This window comes from Cervus canadensis, chromosome 5 (genome assembly GCF_019320065.1).
Source record: "Cervus canadensis isolate Bull #8, Minnesota chromosome 5, ASM1932006v1, whole genome shotgun sequence".
NCBI lineage: Eukaryota > Metazoa > Chordata > Mammalia > Artiodactyla > Cervidae > Cervus > Cervus canadensis.
Window position 1 is genome coordinate 96,309,880 of NC_057390.1, and position 23,454 is coordinate 96,333,333.

At 41.6% G+C, this 23,454-nt stretch overlaps 1 protein-coding gene across 2 annotated transcripts in view; it reads left to right on the forward strand.

Annotated features, from left to right (window-relative positions):
* Nucleotides 1-23,454, forward strand: part of NUP214 (nucleoporin 214) — an 84,830-nt gene that overhangs the window by 19,430 nt on the left and 41,946 nt on the right. For both annotated transcript variants that reach the window (XM_043469868.1, XM_043469869.1), the window contains exons 13-24: nucleotides 14-192; nucleotides 1,535-1,629; nucleotides 4,686-4,772; nucleotides 4,980-5,129; nucleotides 6,803-6,961; nucleotides 9,472-9,575; nucleotides 11,545-11,727; nucleotides 12,672-12,757; nucleotides 12,855-12,938; nucleotides 14,689-14,949; nucleotides 15,694-15,855; nucleotides 17,970-18,069. In XM_043469868.1, coding sequence (XP_043325803.1) covers nucleotides 14-192; nucleotides 1,535-1,629; nucleotides 4,686-4,772; nucleotides 4,980-5,129; nucleotides 6,803-6,961; nucleotides 9,472-9,575; nucleotides 11,545-11,727; nucleotides 12,672-12,757; nucleotides 12,855-12,938; nucleotides 14,689-14,949; nucleotides 15,694-15,855; nucleotides 17,970-18,069 — 1,650 coding nt within the window. The remainder of the gene's footprint in view (nucleotides 1-13; nucleotides 193-1,534; nucleotides 1,630-4,685; nucleotides 4,773-4,979; nucleotides 5,130-6,802; nucleotides 6,962-9,471; nucleotides 9,576-11,544; nucleotides 11,728-12,671; nucleotides 12,758-12,854; nucleotides 12,939-14,688; nucleotides 14,950-15,693; nucleotides 15,856-17,969; nucleotides 18,070-23,454) is intronic.

A 23,454-nucleotide genomic window follows, 5' to 3' on the forward strand; every position in this document is an offset into this window, starting at 1 on the left:
CTGCCATTTTCAGGTTCACTGCTGCAGCCACCTCTGCTCCTGTTCACAACTCACAGAGCACACCCTCCTCGATGCTGCCCTTCTCCTCGGCCTCCAAACCAGCTTCCTCTGGACCTCTCAGCCACCCCGCGCCCCTCTCAGCATCATCCAGTTCCTCGTCATCCAAATCCTCAGTCACTCCATCGGCATCAGGTATGATTTTAAGCAAACAGCTTCAAAGCTCAGTCTCAAATTCCCAGATTAGCATTTCTCTAAGTTATTTAAAAATCCTAGCCAACATAGCTGGACTGGATTCCTTTTTCTTGCTTCCTGTAACTCACACTGAAGTCCAATGGCTTTTGTACTCCGGTTTGGAAAGATTCATAATGGCTTCAGTGCTTGTCTCTGTTTTGTGGGGCATTTATCTTCACGCAGAGCTTGCCCTCCGTGGAGGTCAGTCACTAAGCAAGTCTTGAAGACACATAGATGATAAGGAACCTGCAGTGGCTTTCTGCTTATTTCCTCTGGTGACTGTCCTGGATTTTCACACTCAGCCCTGCCATAAGCAGAGTTTTAAAATAAAGGTGGTGATAATGGTTATATCCAAGTTGAAGCGCATTGTACAGCTCCATGAGCAATTGTACCCAGCCTGTGTTTTTCTTCTTTCAAACCTCGGAAAGGCTGCATATTTTAATCTGAATACCACTCCTTTCCCTGAAAGTCAACATCATAATCTACTTCCTTTATGTCTTTCTTTCTTTTTTAAATATGAATTTATAGTTTGGTGATCTTGGATTTCTCTTTCTTTTTTTTTAAAGAATTAACCTGACCTAAAGAATTAACAAGCCTTTCGTCTTTTCACATCTCTGTACAGTTTAGGGCAGAAGAAATGTACCACACCGCACGTACACTTTCTCCCTGTCTGCTGCTCACCACCCACATCTCCCTACCGCCATTGCCGTTATTTAATTCTTAACAGTTTGATGGCTTCTGGATCGTTGGGTTGTACTCTAGACCCACTGGGGGAGTCCCCTCCCTCACTGTTTAATCAGGTTCTCTGGAGATGAGGCTTGGGTACAAGTTTTTGGTGTATTTGTTTTTTAAAAGTTCCTAGGTGATTCTCATGTGCAACAGACTTGTCCTAGAGGATTCTAGGAGGGTCCTGAAGGCCCTGTAAGTTCTTCCTAGGTGATGGGAATTGTTGTTCTCATGGTCTTTAAACTTTGTCCCCAGTTCGCAGAGGTCATCAGGCGCCTCTTGAGGATTAGGGATGGGCTGAGTGGACAGCCTCCTGGGCCTGCACACCAGTGCACATACCTATTATCAGAAACATTCCAGTTTTACCTGCTTTACAAGGGAGCTTCCTGTTTTACAATGTTATATGTGTTTTTTAGGTATTTGGAAACTGTGAATATCTCTTTTGATAACCAAGATCATAAATGGGGGCCAGGGACAGTGAAAAACTTCTTTTATTAGATTTAAGGAAAGGATATTCATGGTGGAAAAATAATGAGAATGAACACTGTTTATTTTGACTGACTTCTTGTTCTTACAGGGCGAGCTGCTCAGGGCAGTCCAAGTCCGGTGCCCTCAATGGTCCAGAAATCACCTCGGATAACCCCTCCAGTGACTAAGTCAGGCTCTCCTCAGGTATGTTAAAACTCAGCCTGCAATACTGTGTTTATTAATTTACTGCCCCAAACATACATGTTTATAAAGGGGGTTTTTTGGGAGGTTTTAGAATTCACACCTTTGAAAAAGTATTTCGAACTATGTGATAGGAAGTACTGAAGTGGGAGCTATGAATGTTTGTAATGTTTGCTCATAAAAACCATTTAATGCAACCCTAGAATCCTAGGGTTGTTTTCTCTGCTGATTCCTGAGCTTATCCATGCTATGTTCCATTTGAGGAATCCTATTCATGTCTGAAGACTGTAGTATAGCACCTGATTTTTTTTTTGTCATTCTCAAAGTAATCAAGAAATCTCCCACTGCCCTCTTTTTTTCTGCCTTTCCATTATGACTTGATTTATTTTATTTAATTTTTTACTAACATAGAGTACACATAGAGGGAAGGAGGACACATATCCACCTGGGTGAATTGTCACCAGCTGAGTACACCTAGGTAACCAACACCCAGAACAAGAAACAGATCATACTGGGGTCCCAGAGTGCCCCTCCTGTGAGCCCTTCTAGATACTACCCCTGCCAAAGGGGTCTCACTGTCATGATTTCTAATAGCATAGCTTAGTTTAGCCTGTGAGTACCTTCTGTAAAATGGAATGACACAGTGTACATTCTTGTATCTGGCTGTTTTGCTTAGTGTTATGTCTGTGAGATTTTTCCGTATCATCATTGCTGTCTGGAATTCACTGGCGACTATCACCACAAGTTTCATCCCACCCTTGACGGACATTTGAGTAGTTTCCAGGTTGAAGTCATTGTGAATCGTGTTGTTATGACCACTGCAGTTGACATCTTTGGGTGAATATGTGTATGCATTTCTAGGAGTGGAATTGTTAGGTCATAGAATATGCATATGTTCCTTCTTAGTACATTCCCACCAAGCGTATTTGAGTTCAGCTGCACATCCTCACTAGTCTTGGTAGTTTACATTTTTATTATTGTTGTATTTTATGGTTTTAATTAGTATTTCCCTGATGACTAGTAAAATTGAGCTTTTTTTCATCTGACTATCTTCTTTTCTATGGTGTCTATACAAGTCTTTTACCTATTTTTCCATTGGGTTGTTTTTTTTCTTATTGACTTGTAAGAGTTCATTCCTTATTGGATATGCATATACATGTGTAAACACATGTATGTAATGCAAATACTTCCTCACTCTCTGACTTGCCTTTACCTTCCCTTGAGGTGTCTTTTGATGACAAGTTCTTAATTTTAATGTAATTTAATTATTTTTTTAAGATGAGAACTTTCTGTGTTGTTTTGAAAATAAGTTCCTGTTCCAGGGTCAAAAAGATATTTTCCTAAAAGTATTGTTATTTTGCTTATAATATTAGATCTATAGTCTATCATCTGAGTCTATTTTTATAGTTTAAAGAAAATTTTTTTGAAGAAGGAAATGGCAACCCACTCCAGTATTCTTGCCTGGAAAAGTCCATGGACAGAGGAGCCTTGTGGGCTGAAGTCCATGGGATTACATGACTGAGCATGTGTGCACAAGGGTGGAGGGAGATGGGTTGGTAGCAATACAGTGGTAGAACTAAAAAAAAAAAAAAGAAAAGAAAAATTCTTCTCCATTTCCTGCTTGATTACTTGAGTGCCCTCAGAGCAGGAGTCGTGTCTTTTTCTTCTGTCTCTCCCAGTCTGCTTCCCTCCCCGCCCCAGCACATACCTGTACAGGCTCCACAGTAAATGCCCAGCTTACAGCCGTAGCTTTTGGCATAATACGTGACACGTGGCCTTTATTAATGCCACTGTTCTGCTGAATGCTTATGCAGTCTAAAAACTCTTCTATATGTTCACTGGTGTAGGTAACAAATCACCTGAAGGTCCTCTCAAGCAGAATTCTTTTTTTCTTTTTTCCATTATTTATTTATTTGGTTGTGCTGGGTCTTAGTTGTAGCATATGAACTCTTAAGTTGGGTCTTATGGGATCTAACTCTCTGACCAGGGATCAAACCCAGGCCCCCTGCATTGGGGGCACAGAGTCTTAACCACTGGACCACCAAGGAAGTCCCAAAGCAGAATTCTTGATCTCTGTCTTCCAGGAACCTGTCCCTGTTCTGGTAGCCCCATCTCAAAAAGCAGCACTAACCTGGCAGTTTGCTCCAGCCCCCAATCTGGAAGTCATTTGGATTCCTCTCTGTAATAGCTCCTGTCCTGGTCCATACTAGCAGAGGTCTTGCCAGCTTTGCTCTGTGATGTGTTATTTGTCATAAATCCATATCTCTGTCCCTGCTGATATCGAATTTCAGGCCATTACCATCTGTACCCCCAGTAGCCTCCTGACCACTGTTTCTTCTCCTACTTGTCACTGTCTTCCATGTTCTATTGAATAGCAGGAGGAATCTTCTAATATCATAAATCAAAGAATAGTTTCAACTCTCCTAAAACTCCACTAGTGGTTTTCCATCACAATAAAATCCAGACTCCTTGGTATAGTCTTACATGACCTCCCTCTGCCTGCCCCCAACTCCCTCCCTGACTTCATGTGCCCATATTCACTTTTGCCCCTAACTTGCCAAAGTCTTTTCTGCACTTGCTTTTCTCGCTGCCTGGAGGTGCTTACCTAAACTTGCCGTAGCTTTCTCCCTTACTTCATATCTCAGTGCAGAGACAGTGCTCAGTGAAGGCTTTTGGGCCATCTCATCTGAAGCAGTGTTTTCACTTTCATTCTCTCTATATGTTCCTGTTCTTTTTTTTTTCACATCGCTTATCACTTGCTGCAGTTGCTTAAAACTGGCTTACTTCTTCTTATGTCTTGTCCCAGTGGAAGGTGAGTTCCATGAGAGTAGGGACCCTATCTGCCTTGTTTACCTCCATCTCCACTGTCTAGAAATGCCTTATACCAAGAAGGCACTCAGCAAATACGGGTTCAAAAGACTGAATGGTGGAACGGTAACAGTATTGTGAGAGTGCTACACCTATAACAGACACTGAGCCACCTACTCTAGGAAGCCGTTGCTTGTAGCATCTTGCTTGGGGTATGGGATGCGCTTTTAAACCTTTGCCTTTCATTTCAGCCAAAATCACTTCAGGCTCCTGTTACAGAAAAGCAGGGACATCAGTGGAAAGAGTCAGATCCTGTGATGGCCGGAATTGGGGAGGAGGTAAATTTGTTCCTGCAGATTTTTTCCAGAAATAGCTCTGATGGTGAGACTTGAATGGCTCTGGGTGTTGACTCCTATGTGACTATTTTATTCTGGCATTGAGCCTTGGTGTGTCCTGGGAGTCCGTGCTATTAGTGGGCCCAGGAGCTGTGACAGGACTGCCACACCATTCAGACTGAGTCGTCTCCTCATTTGTGGCCTCGACAGATTGCTCACTTTCAGAAGGAGCTGGAAGAGTTGAAAGCCCGAAAGTCCAAAGCCTGTTTCCAGGTGGGCACATCTGAGGAAATGAAGATGCTGCGAACAGAATCAGATGACCTACACGCCTTTCTCTTGGAGATTAAAGAGACCACAGAGGTTTGTGTTTTTGATACTCTTCCTAAGTTAAACATTGTCATCCTGATACTCCGTGGGTGTATATATTTTTTCTCTTAAAGGACCACTAGTAGTGTTTTTTATGTGAATGAGTGGTTTACCCAGGAATACCTGACTTCAAACCCTACCTTTTGTTTTAGTCATTAAGTCATGTCCGACTCTTTGTGACCCTATGGACCATAGCCCGCCAGGCTCTTTGGTCCATGCAGTTTCCCATGGATACTGGGCAATAAACTATGTGACATTGCGCAAGTTATTCTAACAGCTCTATGTTTTAGTTTTTTCATGTGGAAAATGGAATAGTAAGTGCTTTGTATCCCATTGACACAAGGCATTCCATTAAAGTTTATTCTAGTTGTTAGTTTAGTTTAGGTATATTTGAAAATTTACTAGCTTTTTTTCTTGGTATAAAAGCAAACTTTAATGATGATATTGTGGGTCATTTACAGGAGAAAACTTACTGTCTTTTATAGTCAATTGTTAGGTTATAAAGTGTTAAGTTTAAGAAAAAAGCAGGATACTCAAGAGCATACGCAATATAAAAGTAACAAATGTTGGCTGTTCACTGTATTATTTACTGTGTTACTTTTTTTCCGGCTGCGCAGGGTCTTAGTTATGGCATGTGGGATCTAGTTCCCCAACCAGGGATCAAATCCAGGGCCCAGCATTAAGAGCTCTTAGCCACTAGACCACCAGGGGAGACCCCTGTGTTTCTATTATTACTCCTTACTATGTGCCAGGCGTCTCAATATTATCTCAATGAATCTTCACAACTTTTCTATGTGGTAGGCACTATTATTCTTTCTGTTTTGCAAGAGCAGGAAACCTAGGCTTAGAGAGATGAAGTGTTTTCCCAGAGTCACCCAGTTACTGAGTGATAGTGCCAGGATCCCAATTCAGATTGCCTGACTCCAGAGCTATGGTCTTAAATATTGCACTTGGAAATAGGAAAGTTCTCAAGGGTGGGGGAGGGATAAATTGGGAATTTGGGATTAAGAGATACACACTCTCTATATCATAGATAGACCACAAGGACCTACCATATAGCACAGGGACCTGTATTCAATATCTTGTATTAATAATAACCCATAATGGAAAAGAATCTGAAAAAGAATTATATGTGTATGTGTGTATGTATGTAAAACTGAATCACTTTGCTGTACATTTGAAACATTTTAAGTCAACTATACTTTAATAAAAATTTTAAAACTTAAAAAAGAATTCTCCAAGGTTTTAGCAGTGATCATCTTTACTTATTTTTTTATTCTTTATTTTTCGACTGCACCCTGCAGCATGCAGGATCTTAGTTCCCTGACCAGGGATTGAACCCACACCCTTGGCAGTGAAAACACCAAGCCCTTCCTTACCACTGAACTGCCAGAGAAATCCCAGTGATCATCTTTAGACGGAAGGATTACCAGTATTTTTATTTTTATTTCCTGAGTTTCTGATCATTAAAGTTGTATTTTTTTAATGAGAAAGAAAAAAAAAAAAATGAATGTTAGTATCTTTCTTCCCAAGCAGTGAAATTCACTTTTGGCTCTGTTCAGATGTTCATCTTGTTAATATCTGAGAAGCAACACCTTGATCTAGCAAGAAAGGTTTATTTCTCAGAAATACCACTTTTGTATCAGCCCATCCTTGTACTTTTCTAGTCTCTTCATGGAGATATAAGTACTCTGAAGACAACTTTACTGGAGGGCTTTGCTGGTGTCGAAGAAGCCAGAGAACAGAATGAGAGGAACCGTGACTCCGCGTATCTGCACTTGCTCTACAAGAGGCCGCTGGACCCCAGGAGTGAAGCTCAACTCCAGGTAGGAGAACCTCACCACAGCTGCCGAAAACAGACACCTAGACGGGCACACTCCTCTGGAAGGTCCGGGTTTGCACAACTCCCTGGACAAAGTTGTTCATTTCCTCTGAGTGCTAACCCACTTCATATATACCTTCTTGACTGCAAGAAAGAAAACGGCACTTTCCCCCTTGAGGTTTTTTGGATCAACAAAAAGATAATTTTTAATGAAATCTTAGGCTTGGTAGAAAGTAGCTGTTGAAAAAGATACATTTAGAAGTCAAATCAGGAATAATAATTATTAATGTAACAGGTGTTCATTGGGCGTCAAGTGCTCGGTGAGGTGTTTTTAATACAGTATTTCTAGTCTTCAGAACCTGCTGCTGTGCTTGGTGAGGTTACTGGTCCCATTGCTCACTCCACTCACGTGGAGTGCCATGGGCCAGGGTGCTTGCCTGAGATGATGATGTTGCTGGTCAGAGTGGGATCAGAATTGAAGCTTCCACCTGCCAGACTCCTTCCTGTAACTGTTGGCAGTTACTTTTCTCATTAATTCATAACTATTCCTTTGGCTAAAAATCTGGTTTTTGTTTTCATCTTTCAGTGCAGTCAAAGTTGTTGTGTCACAGCTTTAGGTGAGGATCCTCTCCCACCACCTCGAGTTTGCCTAGAATCTGGTAGGAGAGGCTGCAGGGGCAGCAGAGCTGGTCGTCCTCCCCAGGTCATCCTCACGTGAGGGTCTATGAGTGTGATGAACCCCCTCCTGCCTCACAGGCTCTCTGTTTCTGCCATTTCCATGCCACGCCTGGTAAACTTACTGACAGCAGGAAATGAAAGTGGCTCCTCCTTCCGGAAAGGTTGAAACCCCTGTTGTGTCCTTCCGCCCCTGGGGTATTTCTCAAAGTGTCCTTCTCTTAGGGATGGTAACTCTTCTAGCAGAGAGTGCCAACTGCCTGCCTCCCTCTTGTCAAATCACAGGCCCCTGTGTTGCATCTGATTACACTTTCTTCCCACATGCCTTTTCAGTTCTTGCTCTGTATCCAAGCTAAAAGAATACAGCTTTGGGGGAACACTTCCCCATGCGAGGAAAATAATTTTCTTTTTTCACAGTGCGAAGTAGACAATAATAGCTAGCATTTATTGAATGCATACGATATACAAAAAAAGGATAAGGGAGATAGAGACACTGGAACTGTTTAAGTCTCACCACTAGTCAGTGCTGGACCTTGGAGCCTGGGTGGTCTGTCTCAGAGCTTGTCCTCTTCAACACTTCCCTGCAGCTGGAGTAGCAGCGGAAGGATGAACATGAAAATAGAATGTGGGACGGTTTGCCATGGGAGTGCAAATGGGAGAAATATTTGTGCTAGGCCTTAAAAGAAAAGGTGTTGTTTTCCTGGTAAACAAGGTTGGGAGGGCATTCAGAAGAAAGAGCATGAGTTCATGCAGAGATGTGGTCACATTTGAAGTGTCCACAGTAAAGGGCCTCCCTGTAGTCACGGAGCACTGAGTTGAAATTTGTATTTGATACTAAGGTTACTGCTGCTTCCTAGAATCAGCCTGACCCTCTTTTAAGTGACATTGTCATCTTCAGTTAGGGCACATACCCTTGTCCAAGAATAATTTTGAAAATACAATTAAACACAATACAATCTTGGTACAGATGTAAAAGTATTTCCCCATGTATAGCACTTCATCTTCATTTGTATACACATTTAATGAAATGCTTCATTTCCATTAGTGAAGTGCTCTATTTTAATTTTTGAGAGTTAAGTTATGATGCTATAAAGGTTAACACTAGATCAGATTTTAAAGAAAATTATTGCAGGCCTAAAATGAATTAATAGGTAAGACTTTTAATAATGGTGAATTCCATTTCTAGTACTGATACTATTCTTTGTTTTTGAGAAATGACTTTTTCCCCACTGGTGAGATGGCTTATGTGTTCTATTCTATGACTAGATGGATAGGTGCAGAATTATTTTCAGTGCTGTTTTGTAGGATAATTTTGTCTGTATTACAGTTAATTTCATGGGTGGGAGAGCAAAATCTAAATGGGTGTACTATTGGAGTAGCAGAGTACAGTGGAAAATTCCTAGGCCATGTGGAGATACTTTACAAGAGCTGAAAAATGAGATCTAAGCCAGAACATTGGTTCCCTAGAGGCCCTGGGCTGACACACGCTTTCTGTTTCCCTTTTCTTAACACTATCTCTCTGTCACACACTTTAAAAGGTTGGGTTTCTCTAACATTCTAATAATTATTTGTTGTTATTTAGTCGCTAAGTTGTGTCTGACTCTTTTGTGACCCCATGGACCAGACTCCTCTGTCCGTGGGATTTTTCAGGCAAGAATGATGGAGTAGGTTGCCATTTCCTTCTCCATCTAATGATTATATTAAAACCTGTTATGTTTTCCTTATTCCTTGTGGTTCTCAGTGTAAAAAGACTTCAAAGCCATTTTAAATGTTTTGAGACACATTCCTGCAAACTACTAGAAAACTGAGTCATTTTGCCATTTCATTTTTTTCTTACAGGAAATTCGGCGCCTTCATCAGTATGTGAAATTTGCTGTCCAAGATGTGAATGATGTTCTAGACTTGGAGTGGGATCGGCATCTGGAACAAAAGAAAAAACAAAAGTGAGCGAGATCTCTCACCCACCATCTTGATAGTGCTGTGGCCTTTTAAAAAGATCATTTAGGAGGGTTTCTGAAAACCCTACACAAGTTCTTTCTCTTTGACACAGTCATTATACATCAAGAAATTCTATGGAATAATAACATTGTTCACAGTAATACATAAAAGAATTTATAGCACAGTTTATGAGAGTGAAAAATTGGATTCAAGCTAGTTATGCAAAAGTTAAGAGTAGCTAAATCTGACTGCATTTTTCTCTTAAACAAAATACTGTGTAACCGTTCAATCTCATATTCTCAAAAAAAATCATGTTAAATATCTTTTCTGTTTTACATGAAATATATATAATTGTGTAACTAATTATTAGGTACAGCATATAAAATATGAAAAGGTTAAGACATGAAGTCATACTGGATGACCTCAGTGTAGAAGTCTAATGTAGAAAAGGCTGGTAATAAATCTATCAGAATACTCACTCACAGCTGCAAGATGGGATTCAGAGGGGTTTTTCTTTTACACTTTCCTGTACATTCCAGATTTTCTTTTGAAGGAAACATTGCTAATTATTTTGGATAACTAAAAGGATGAGAGGAATGATAACAGATAGAGGAAAACCTTCTATTGTGATCTTCTGTCCATGGATATTTGGTTTGATGCCTTGTGTTTTCCAGAAGGAATAGAATGCAGTACATTGTGAAAGCAATAAGCTGATGTGGAAAACAGGTCAGCCCTCCAAATGCTAGATTTCTGAAACACCTACACTTGATCAGTGTGTTTAGCCTTGTAAGGAAATAAACCAGGAAATGATCTGTTTATTTGTTTATAAAACTGTGAGGTCACAGATTTAAGTAGGGCAGCCTGAGTGTTGTGTCAGGGGCAGGGCTAGAATGTGTTTAAAATTCAGTAAACAGAATTTAATACATGAGATTGTATAGCGTGGAGAAAGGCTTTGTGCCCAACCCAAGGAACCTCAGAGCATAGATGTGGGAAGACAGAGGTGAAAATTGATCTTCCCGACACTGGCGGGGCAGATTCTGTGACCTGGAGCCCTTGTCCCCTGGGGCAGCTGGGCCCCTTTAGAAGAGGTTTCAGAGGGCACTCCCCTGTTGCTAAATTCATGTTCCTCCCCAAGTGAGAGAATGGCTTGACGGGACAGCATGAAGATGCTGCTCGGCTTGACAGTTGGAATACTCTTGTCTAATTAATACGTTGACTTTTTAAAAAGTGCATGAGGCTAACAAGAAAAGCCAGGCTCTCTTCTCCTTTAACAACCCCATGGATTTTCTATTAATACTTAATGTGCCTTTTTTAAGTTTCCTTTCTGCAGAGTTCTGATTCTTAAATTTATAGTTTGCTGGCACATCTGTCTTTTAGATCCTTCTCTAAATATTATCTGGAACCCCACTGAAATGCCTTTTAAAAATTTATGTTGAACTAATGGCCTTGTCACCAGAAAGAAAGGGACCATTGTCCTTTTCTCCTTTTATTTCTTTTGGGTGGGGGACCCCCTGCTGCCAAGTCATGTGCTGTCCTCTGTTTCTTGACGGCACTCTGAAGACATGCTTTTTTTTTTTAATTAATTAGTTTGGTTTTTGGCTATGCTAGGTCTTCATTGCTGCATACAGACTTTCTCTAGTCGTGGACAGTGGGAGCTACTTTCTAATTGTGCTTGGGCTTCTCATCGAGGTGGCTCCTCTTGTTGTGGAACACAGGTTTAGTTGCTCCATGGCATGTGGAATCTTTCTGGACCAGGGATCTAACCTGTGTCCCCTGCATTGGCCGGTGGATTCTAAACAACTAGACTACCAGAAAAGTCCTTCTTAGTAACTTCTTGATGTTTCTTTCCCACTAGTGGTTCTTCATTTTACTGTTTTCACTGTTAGATTTATAGTCCTTTTTTTTTTCTTTCCAGTGGAAATTTCCTTTATTTGAACCATTCTCATACAGTTCTTTCCTCCTTGCTCTAAACAGGCGCCTGCTTGTGCCAGAACGAGAGACACTGTTTAATACTCTTGCCAACAACCGCGAAATCATCAACCAACAGAGGAAGAGGCTGAATCACCTGGTGGATAGTCTCCAGCAGCTCCGACTTTACAACCAGACCTCCCAATGGAGCCTTCCCTTGGATGTTCCCTCCCAGAGTGCCACACACAGGTATGCAGGAGAACACGTCTGTTAAAGCCACGTGTGCTCAGTAAATGAGTTGGGATGAGCAAATAAATACACAGAACAAGGTGGAGTAGTCGTAGAGTAGTTTAGATGTGGGTTTGAAAGTGACTTTGCTGTCTTTCATCTTTGTGATCCTGGTCAGATTCCTCACCCTCTCTGATCCTTTTTCCCTTTGCCAAAAAGTGGGGCTAACAATAGCCTTCCCAGTAGCTCAATGGTAAAGAATCCCCTGCCAGTGCAAGAGATGCAGGTTCGATCCCTGAGTCGGGAAGACTCCCTGAAAAGGGAAATGAGAACTCACTCCAGTATTCTTGCCTGGACAATCCTATGGGCAGAGGAGCCTGGCAGGCTACAGTCCATGGGGTCGCAAAAGAGTTGGACACGACTGAGCATGCATGTACACAGGGAACTAACAATATGCACCTCATGGGATTACTGGAGGGTTTAAGTCTTTAAATTACCTAGTAGTATGCCTGATGAAACAGGTCCTCGATAGATAATAGCTGGTACTGTAGTCATAGCATTATTGTTTAATTGAAAAGTAACTGTCAGGATTAGGTTGATCAACTTGTCTGGAAACTCAGATCTGTCATTTTGCAAGTGTGGAGATTTCAGACCCTGCCTTAGACAGTTTACCCGTAAAGTTACCAAAGTGGTAACTACCTTTAGTCTGAATGTATAGATTTTAATTGCCCTTCCTTCTAGACCCCTGTTGGGGTTTTGTTTGCTCTGGGAATGGGATGTAACAGTGAGACTGTGATCATTTTCCCTTTGGGTTAATTCATTGTTTCATCAGATTTTCCATTTCCTTTTCAGGATGCTCTCATCTCTTGCCTTTGTATTTAGGAGGATAATGTACCCTCACCATTACCTTGAGTCCCAATTTCTCAGGTCATAGTTGGTTCATACATAACATTGCCCTCTTTCAGTTTTGACAGTGACCTCGAAAGCCTGCGCAATGCTTTGTTGAAAACGACTCTAGAGTCTCACACCAAACCGTTGCCTAAAGTACCAGGTAAATGCATTCTTCCCAGTCTTTAAACTGTTCTTTTTCATCTTCTGACCTTGAAAACCAAGTTTTAAGCATTTATGGGTTCACGAATTTCTTGCAGCTAAACTTTCCCCCGTGAAACAGGCGCAACTGAGAAATTTCTTGGCCAAGAGGAAGACCCCACCAGTGAGATCCACTGCTCCAGGTAGAGCAAACCAGTCCTGAATTTTTAGGATAAACTGAGGAGTAGATTGTGTGGGAGTAGGATGGGGTTTGTATGTGTGTCTGTGTGTGTTTTCCTTTGGTTCTTAATGGGAGATAGGGGAAGTGTCTCCGGACTCTGTCATCCATCTGAATGTGGAAGTAAGAAGCAGCTTATACATAGTCAACTCAAGGTGGTGGTTTTGGCTTTTACGTATTTTCCGTAGTCCTCAGGCTCTGTGGCAGTGATTGCCAAGGATCTGGGGGGAAGCTGAACTGGTTCCAGGGGTCCTAGCCTTTGCTTTAGCGAGAAAAGCTTTATTTTTCTGATTTGTGCCAGATTTTGAGTAAGGCTGCTTTTGAAAAAAGACATGCTGAGTAGGCACGCGTGACTGGTGGCTACTCTGGTGAGAAATGCAGACATAGAACATGCTGGAGGTGGTAGTTATGAATGGGCTTGCTCGGTGACTGTGTGCCGCACATTGACGTGCCTCAGGACACTTGGGTACAGTGCTGGCCAGTAGAACTTCCTGCCGTGGTTGGGATGTCGGATCTGTACTGTCCAATACAGCAGTTAACCAGTGGCCATTGAGCACTTTAAGGGGGCTGGTACAACTTAGAGGTCAAATTTTTCATTTGTTTTTCATCTAAATAACCACACATGGCTGATGGCTATTGCAGCCTAGCAGTAACCCTAGTACAACATTGGTTTTCTTTCTTTCTTTTTAATTTAAAAAATTCATTTGGCTGTGGCTGCCAGGGAAGTCCCCATGCGTGGTTTTCACTTGGAATTGTTTATATTACATTTGAAAAAAGTGAAAACGTTAGTTGCTCAGTTGTGTTTGACTCTTTGCGCCCCCATGAACTATATAGCCGACCAGGCTCCTCTAACCATGGAATTCTCCAGGCAAGAATACTGGAGTGGGTAGTCATTTCCTTCTCTAGGGGATCTTCCCGACCCAGGGATCGACCCTGGGTCTCCCGCATCGCAGGCGGATTCTTTTTTTCCTGTGCGAGTCACCAGGGAAACCCATGTTACACTCACATTATGATATGTAAAAGCTTGTGGAGCGATGCTCCCGTAGTATCAGCAATACTTTTAAATGACTTGAGGAGAAAGGGCTGGTTTTTGTTTGGTTTTGGTGTTTCCAGTACACAGACAGTAACATGACTTCTGAAATTAATGGTAGGAAGTAACACGGCATAACGCCTTACCTTATAGTTTATGGAAGGAGGAAAACAGGGAAAGTGAGAATCGATTTTAGTGACTTTTTTTTTTTTAACTAATTGTCTCATTCAAAAGAAGCATTGGATTTACCTGGCATTGTTTGAGACCCTCAGGACTGAGGATGTGATGTCTTCTCCAGTTTGTATTAGGCCTATTCTTCGAAGTTTGTTGTTGGAAAGCGGGGACCGCAAGGTGACTGCCTGTTCACTCTGCTATGGGAGTTTGTTGCTTTTCTGAGATGGCGTTATTGCCCGTGAACTTCCTGCTTTCACACCAGTGTGCATCCTGTCTCTCACCTCACAATTTTCTGTCCGACAGTCAAAATGTTCTTGTCCTATACAGCTCAGTTTTGCAAAACCCTTTTGAGCAAAGACTATCTTTGTTCACGTTCAACCTCAGCTGCTTCCACTTAAAATAAGTAATAATTAAGTCGCTTTACAAATTGGATATTTCTCTAGCGACAGTGAAAATTACATAGCTTTTGGACTCTAATTGTCTCAGTTGTCTTTTGTTTTGGGCTCTGTAGCCAGCCTGTCTCGGTCAGCCTTCCTGTCTCAGAGGTATTATGAAGACTTGGATGAAGCCAGCTCAACGTCATCCATTTCCCAGTCTCTGGAGAGTGAAGACACACGGACATCCTGTAAGGATGAAGACGCAGTGGTCCAGGTCCCCCGGCACGCTCCCGTGGTTCGAACACCTTCCATCCAGCCCAGTCTCTTACCCCAGGCAACTCCTTTTGCTAAATCTCACCTGATTCATGGTTCGCAGGGTGTGATGGGAACTTCAAGTAAGTAAACAGTGGGATCAGAAACAATCTTTTCCCTAAGAAGTTCCTAACTCATGAAGGAACTGTGGCTGGGTTTTATACTAGCACACGCAGAAGTTGTGGATTCTAGCCCATTTCTGTTAATCTTTTAGAAATTACGGACGGAGTCAAGAGATGTGTTCCCCTTGAAAGTGGTTGGTAGGACACTGTGAGGAAGAGGAGATGCTGCAAGGCTCATGCTGTTACGCCTTTACCGTGGAGTACAGTGTGGGCCCTTCCCATCTCGGCTCATCTCAACTTAGAGCCGTGTCCTGTCTCAGAGCTCACCAGCCATGGTGCTCATTATCTGTGGTGGCTTGCCGACAGGACCTTTGTTGGGCTGTCAGATCTTCAGCTCAGAGTGTCAGGACTTTGTAGTGAAGTGACTCCTAAGTAGACCAACCTAGGCATGAGGTACTAGAATGGAGAGATTTGTGAGAGGAGAGCTAACCTTTGCTCTGTATGGGCATAGAAGTTATATCTCACTCAGCATCAGAGAAAATGATCATGTAACGTATTTTCTCCAGTAAGTGGGCAAATAGCACATAGCATCTTTGAAAGATAAAAGTGCCAACTTGTCAGTTTGCCAGTATTTTCTGTTAATGCTTAAGGATTTTAAATCTTCCCATTTTCCCTACAACCTAACATGGAGAATTTACCATTTTAATTTTTGTGTATTCTTCTATTCTGACCCACTCTCTCACTTAACTTTTCTTTTTCCCTCAGTGTCTACGCCTGCTAGCAAAATTATTCCCCAAGGAGCTGATAGCACCATGCTTGCAACTAAAACTGTGAAGCATGGTGCACCTGGCCCTTCCCACCCCATCTCTGCCCCCCAGGCGGCCGCCGCGGCAGCACTGAGACGGCAGATGGCCAGTCAGGCTCCAGGTAAAAGCACCGGTACAGGGGCCAGGAAACGGCGGGCCTTTCGCTGCCTTTCAGAAGACGGGACTGATGCGGATGCGACAGCTCTCGCCTTTGGGGGGAGAGTTCTGAAAGGGCAGAGACTCAGTTGGAAACTTGCCCTTAAAGGGCTGTATAAGATCTGCCACGTTCAGTTAAGTTCATTTGCATCATTTCATTTTAGATTGAATCTAATAAGGATTCATCCCTATTTTTGAATAATGTCTGCTTTAAGCCCCAGAATTAATCTTTGCTGTTAGATTACCTAATAACATTAGAGTTGTCTCACAGTATTTTAAGAATCCGAGCCACCCTTTGCAGTGAGTGTACATGTGCCCATTTTGCTTTGGGGTAATGCTCAGTTTGGAGAGGCGAAGGTCACCAACCAATATGTAACAAAGCCCAGACTCCAACCCTGCGTTCTTTGTGTTGAAGTACAGCTTTTCCTTAAGATTGCAGTTTTAACCTGGAAACGTGAAGCTCTAAGGAGCTAATCAGCTCTTGCATTTTGTCAGTGGTTTGTGGCTCTCCATAATCTTCTACATTAAGATTTCTAGGTAATTTGCCTTGGATCTTCAGTTAATCAGTTTTTACAAACCAGTGCTTCTCAACCAGAGACTTTTTTACTCTGCCTGCTTCCGCTCCAATAGTTGGCAGTGTTGCTGGCCAGTAGTGGGTAGAGGCCAGGAATGCTGCAAAGAAACTCCCAAAAGCACAAGAAAACTCTACAACAAAGGATTGTCCATCCCCAAAATGTCATTAGTGCCAAGAGTGAGAAACTTGGCTATAAATCATATTTTTGTTTTAGCTGAATGAATTTTTTAAATTTTATAACTGCTTAGAACATATACCAATTTACACTAAAATTTTAAAAGATGGAAAAGACATGGTGGTTTGATTTAGCCAAAAATAATTGCCATTAGATAATGATAGATTTCTAGGAAAAGTTCAAATATTTAAACTCTTACTAAGACATCTAAAATAGATACGAAAGAGCAAAAACAAGACAACTTGTTTTTGAGCCTTCTGAAAAAATAAGAAACCCTTGATGTTTTAAATATTAGTTGGACCAAGCAGAATCTTACCATTGTACTGAACAGACCCTAAATCAAGCTGATTGATTATTTATCAACTTCAGGTCTACCAGGATTTAGGATTAGTCCACTCTCAGCAGGAGGTGATGTGATCTGTGTTATCATTTCAGAAGACATTATTCAAAAACAGGTTTTGAAGGTGTAGGCACCTGTGAGTGTTAAGGATGAGGTATGTGCAGTCACAGGTAGGGCTTCCCTGATGACTCCCTGAAGGCGGGGGTGAAGTAAGCTGCCGTAGACCGACCATCCTACCTGGGCTGCAAGTTCAACTGTGCCCCAAATGTAGCTGGAGAAGATTCAAGAGCTTTGCTTAGGCCTTCTTCATAGCTAATTATAACATGTCACAAAGTCCTGGGCTACAGTGTTAAATTATAAGACACATACAAAAAGGTATGAAAGCTGATAAGCCTAAGATAGATAGATAAGTAGGTATCAAATCAGTCCCTGTTGCCATTCCTTAATTCAGGCCTTCTTGGCCTCCTCCATTCTGGTTGAAGCTCCATTTTTCATATTTTATTCACTGTGTCTGTCTACTAAAGCATGAACTTCTTTAGAGAAGAAACTATATTTTAGACATTTTTTGTATTCCCAGCACCTAACAGAGTCTAACAATAATAAGCTCATGTGAAAGAGTGGTCGAATGAATGAATGCACAGTGGAGGCAGAAATACTGGTAATCCTCTAGCTCTTTCTGCCCTTTTCCAGGACGAGCCAACAATATGGCAGGTATCTCAGCTCTGCTCTATAAAAAGCTGGCTGGTGAATTCCTTTTTTCTGAACTAGTACATTTGGTTAAATTGCACAAAGCTTCATTGAATATTCTTTATGAAGGGAGTAAGTAGGCCAGCTGTTCCATTGAACACAGTGCTGCAGAACTACCTAAATTTCCTTTATATAATAAGTTTGCGTTCTGCTTGAGTTTGTGTCCTAGTTATTCATTAGACCTGGCTAGAATTTTGATCCTGTGTTGCAATTAACATGCCTTTCTCTTCTCTATTTAAATAGCTGTCAGTACGTTGACTGAGTCAACTTTGAAGAATGTCCCTCAAGTGGTGAATGTGCAGGAATTGAAGAATAATGCTACAGCCCCCTCTGCAACGGTGGGGTATGTTACTGCTTCCTTAGTGTGTTTGAGCCAATGAATTACTCTGCAGTAGCGTAGAACTGCCTGCAGGGGGCAGCAGTGCTGTTGTCCCAGTGTGACTGTTTTCCCTGTAAGAACTTCAGATTATAAAAGGAGCGGAATGGACAGCTAATCTCAGGCACACAATTGGGTTTTCAGGAAACGGTCCTCTCCAACTGGCAGTAACAGTTGCCTCATAAACTTTCAAAGTCTTGGTGTTACACATTCAGTGTGCTGTTTGCTGTATGTAAGTCTGCATGTGGTACACGTTATTATTAAGTCAGGTAAGGTGGAGGGTTTGATTTATTTTTTCAAATACTCTTGGGGCTCCTGAGTGGACACTTCAACTCTAACACAGACTATTGATTCTAAAAACCCAATGATGGTTTCTCCTCCCTTCCTTCCCCTCTCCAGGCATTCCTGTTTTTCAAATTTCTCATATTGTTTGTATGAAAAAGCAGTGGTTTAAAAGGCAGCAGCTCTGTTTGGAGACTTCAGTTTCTCCCCATGCCACATCTGAGAGCTGGATCATTGCTGCCAGAACTGACTTTTAAGTGTGAATCTGTGTTTAGAATTCAAGGCATTGACTCCCTCCCACTGTGGGCGGCACGGTTCATAGAACATGCCCGTGTCCTGTTGCTCCAAGTCTTTTGTAGGCAAGAACTCTGCATTGTGGCTGGGAAAGAGTTGAGGGCTGCATCCTCAGTTTGTGAGGATCAGGGTCATTCAGGAAGTTAGTGTCTAGTGCCTGTGATTAGTCCAACTGCAAGAACAGCCACTGACCCTGTGTTTCTTCCAGTTCACATTAGCGCCCTCCTCCCCGACCCCAGGTCTGCTCCCTGTTCTGTTTTGGCTTTATCAAGTGGCCCTACTTCTCTAGTCCACTGGCCTTCTCTTTTTTCCACATTGGTCCATTTATCAACACTGCCAGGAATTTCTTAGTTATCTCAGGGCCATACTAACAGCCAAAAACAAGCCTAGCTTTCCTATCGTATAGTGACCTTGAAGCTTTGGTATGCTGTTTAGACCAAGATGGCATTTGTGGTTGTTGTGAACTTCTCAAGGGAAAGAACTGTGCATTAGAGTTTGGGAATTATAGCCAGATTCCTAGTGTAGGGTAGGCAAGAAAAAGCCACCGCAAGGCAGAATCTTACATAAGACAGGAAAAGCCAGCTTAATGGTGAAAGAAACATGGTCTGGTATTTCTGGAATATTTTAACTGTTCTCACAATATGTGAGAAGCACCACTTGATGGTTTCCTTTATCTTATCTCAGGCTGTGTTTTCTTCCAGTGATTCATCTGAGCTAATCATTGATATGAACTTTGTTAAAGGAGCAATTCTGAGTTTGCCCTTTTTTCTGACTTAGGAAAAATAGACATAGAAGTTTAAAAAGAGACGAAGAAACTCTTCTTTTCTCCACAGAATTGGACTCTGGTTGTTATTTAACTTGTATGCCCAGCATGGCACCTGGAATGTTGTTTCTTTTTAATAGCTACTTGTTGAATAGGTGAATCTAAGCACAGTTGGTAAGTGGATTGATATTTACCACCTTCCCCAATAAGAAAGCTTGAGAGGGAGTTATACTCATTATAAAATTACTTGCTTTCAGATTCTGTTAAGCAGTAGTTTCCTGAGTGTTTTTTGTTTTTGTTTTCGTTTTTGGTGGCACCTCGAGCCTTTGTGGGATCTTAGTTCCCTGACCAGGGTGGGACCCATGCTTCCTGCAGTGGAAGCATAGAGAGTCTTAACCACTGGACTGCCAGGGAAGTCCCTCCTAAGTGTATTTTAAGTATTTAATTTTGCATTTAACTTTTCCTGAGTAACATCTTAAAGAGATTTATTGTAAGATGAGGTTACATGTTTCTGCCATTGGTATAGCTTATGTTCACTGGCCTCACCCCACTCACCCCTTATATTCATTGACCAGCCATCCTGTTTTCAGGAAGAGGGCTTATCTGGGGCACACTCATGCTATTTAGACTCCTCTCCAGCGCTCAGGCACTTGATTCAGCAGATTTCTAAGGGGTGTCTGCCATGAACATGATAACGCCCTGGGTATTTGGGATCCAGTGGTCAGTAAGACATACCAAGTCCCCACTTTCATGACACTTTTTTTAGCAAGAAGGCAGCCACTAAGCTACCCATTACACATCAGTTATTTAACTGTAGTATAATGAGTTTGGTGAAGGAGAAATACAGGAAGGCTCACAGTGAGGCAGTCTGGTTGAGTCTGGGACTGACGAGGAGGGTGGGAAGAAGGGTGTTTCAGCTGGAAGTTGAGCGGTGACCAGAAGTTGCCAGGCAGAGTGGAAGAAGAGTGTTATGAACAGAGGGGGCATGATCTGTGAAAGCCCAGACCCGGGAAAGGGCAGAGCAGGTTTGAGTGCAGGTGAAAGGCCAGTGTATCTAGAGATAATGGAAGGTGAAGGAAACAGGGCGGAATGAGGTGAGAAATATGGTGAAATTTTTATTGGTTTGTTGTTTTCCAAAACACACCCAGATCATCATTCCTTTCAGGAATTTTGGCATTCGTTTCTTCATTCTTTCTACAAATACTTAAGTAGCATTTTGTATATGCCACATACTGTTCTAGGTGCTGAGAATAACACAGTTAACAAAACAGACCCTGCCCCCCAAAATCCCCAAACTCTGCCCTAGTCACAGAGAGACAAATGACAAGTAAAATTCATCTAAATACAGTATTTTAGAAGGGGATAGGTATGATGGAGAAAATTAAAGCAGAAAAGGGGTTTAGGGACTCTTGTCCAGACATGGTTGCAGTTTTAAATAGAGGCAAAGAAGGTATTTCTCCTACACTTCTCCTACATAACTAACGACTAACGTGTCTCAGAAATACCAGACCATATTTTTTTCACCACACAACTGGGGATTCTCCTGTCTTATATGTTGATAATACTCTGCCTTGCAGTGGCGTTTGACATTTTACATTTGAATAAAGACCAGAGAGCAGGCTCTTGAATATCCTAAGGAAGAAAGCCCCAAGCACCAGACCTGTAGTGAGAGTTTGTCTGGCAGGTTCAGGATGAAGCCAGGCAGCCCCTGGTGGCTGGAGGGAGAGAGGAGAGTGGGGTAGGGCCGGGGTACAAATCCAGTAACACCTGGTAAGCCTGGTTGAGGACCTGGCTCGCCACTGATGCTGAGTAACCTAATCTAATTTATATTTGCTTTCTTAAAGAAATTTTAGTAATTTTTAAAGATACTGGGGCATAATTAACACACAGTAAAATTCACCTTTTTGTAGTCTAATATTCCATGAGCTATGATAAATGCAGATCATTTTGTTGACCTGTGGGTTTAGCAGGAAGTTTCTGGTTCTTATATTTAGAATAGATGAGAAGGGCTGGAGTGAAGAAGAGTAGAAAAAGGGAGAACAGTTAAGAAGCTTTTTCTTTTTTATTGTGGGTAAATATATGTATAACAAAATTTATTATTTTAACCATTTTTAAGTGTACAATTCAGAGACATTAAATACGTTTACAGTGTTGTATAACTGTTTATCTCATACAGCAACTATACCCATTAAATGGTAACTCTTTATTCCGCCTTCCTTCTAGTCCCTGGTAACCTCTAATCTACTTTCTGTCACTAAGAATTTGCCCTATACGTAATATTTGTCCTTTTATGTCTGGCTTATTTCACTCAAATTTTTAAGATTTATCCATATTGTGAAGTGTTAGTCACTCAGTCATGTCTGACTCTTTGTGACCCCATGGACTGTTTGTTATCCACCAGGCTTCTCTGTCCATGGAATTCTTCAGGCAAGAATACTGGAGTGGGTAGCCATTCCCTTCTTGAGAGGATCTTCCAAATGCAGAGATCGAACCCAGGTCTCAGGCATTGGAGGCAGATTCTTTACTGTCTGAGCCACCAGGGAAGCCCATGTTGTAGCATGTATCAGAATTTCATTCCTAAAAAAAAAACAAAACAAAAAAAAAAGAATTTCATTCCTTTTATGACTGAATAACTTTCCACTGTATGAGTATATCCTGTTTTACTTACCTGTTCATCTGTAAGTAGACACTTGGGAGGGGTGTTGCCCCCTCTTGACTATTGTGAGTGATGCTTCACTGAGCATTGTTGTACAGCCCTCTCTTTGAGTCCCTGCTTTTCAGTTATTCTGGGTGATGCTTTAAGAGTAGAATTGCTAGAGCATATGGCAGTCTACTTTCTGAGCTAAATGTAATTCAAACTGTTTTCCAAAGTAGCTGTACCATTTTACATTCCCAATAGCAATGTATGAGGTTCCAGTTTCTCCACATCCTCACTAATATGTGTTATTGTCCATCTTTTTGATTATAGCTATCCTAATGGATGGACATGGTATCTCCTTGTGGTTTTGATATGTGTTTCCCTGTGACTAATGTTATTGGATGTCTGTTTGTGTGCATGTTAGCCATTTGTGTCTTCTTTAGAGAAATATCTCTTTAAATCCTTTGCCTGTTTTTTTAATTGGGTTCTTTATCTTAATTGTTGAGGTGTCGTTTTCTTTTCTTTTTTTTTAGTATTTATTTTTATTTATTTATGTGGCTGCACCAGGTTTTAGTTGAGGCACACAGGATCTTTGATCTTCGTTGAGGAAGCTTTCTTTTTAGTTGCAGCATGCAAACTCTTAGTTGCAGGATATGGGATCTAGTTCTCTGACCAGGGATTGAACCTGGGACCCCTGTGTTGGGAGCAAGGAATCAGCCACTGGACCACCAGGGAAATCCCAAGGTGTCATATTATTTAGGTAATCTAGATTCAAGTCTCTTATCAGATACATGATTTGCAAATATGTTCTCCCATTCTTTGTGTGGTTTTTCACTTTCCTAATGGTGTCCTTTGAAACAACAGTTTTTAATTTTGATAAATTTCAATTTATTTTTTTCTTTTATTGCTTGCACTGTTGGTGTCTGATATATGTTTAAGAAACCACTGCTTAATGCAGGATCATAAAGATTTACTCCTGTGTTTTCTTCTAAGTTTTATAGTTTGAACTGTTAGATTTAGGTCTTTGATCTGTTTTGAGTTAATTTTTGTAAATACTGTGATTTGTGATCCAACATCTTTCTTTTGCATGTGGATACCCAGTTGTCCCAGGGCCTGTCTGGTGGCTCAGTGGTAAAGAATCCGCCTGCCAATGCAGGAGATGCCATACAGTCCCTGGGTTGAGAAGATAACCTGAGAAGGAAATGGCAACCCTCTCCAGTATTCTTGCCTGGGAAATCCCATGGACAGAGGAGCCTGGGGGACTGCAGTCCATGTGGTCGCAAAAGAGTCAGACACGACTCAGTGACTGAACAACAACCACCCAGTTGTGCAGCACCATTTTTGGAAAAAACCTTTTTTCCCCTTGAATTGTCTT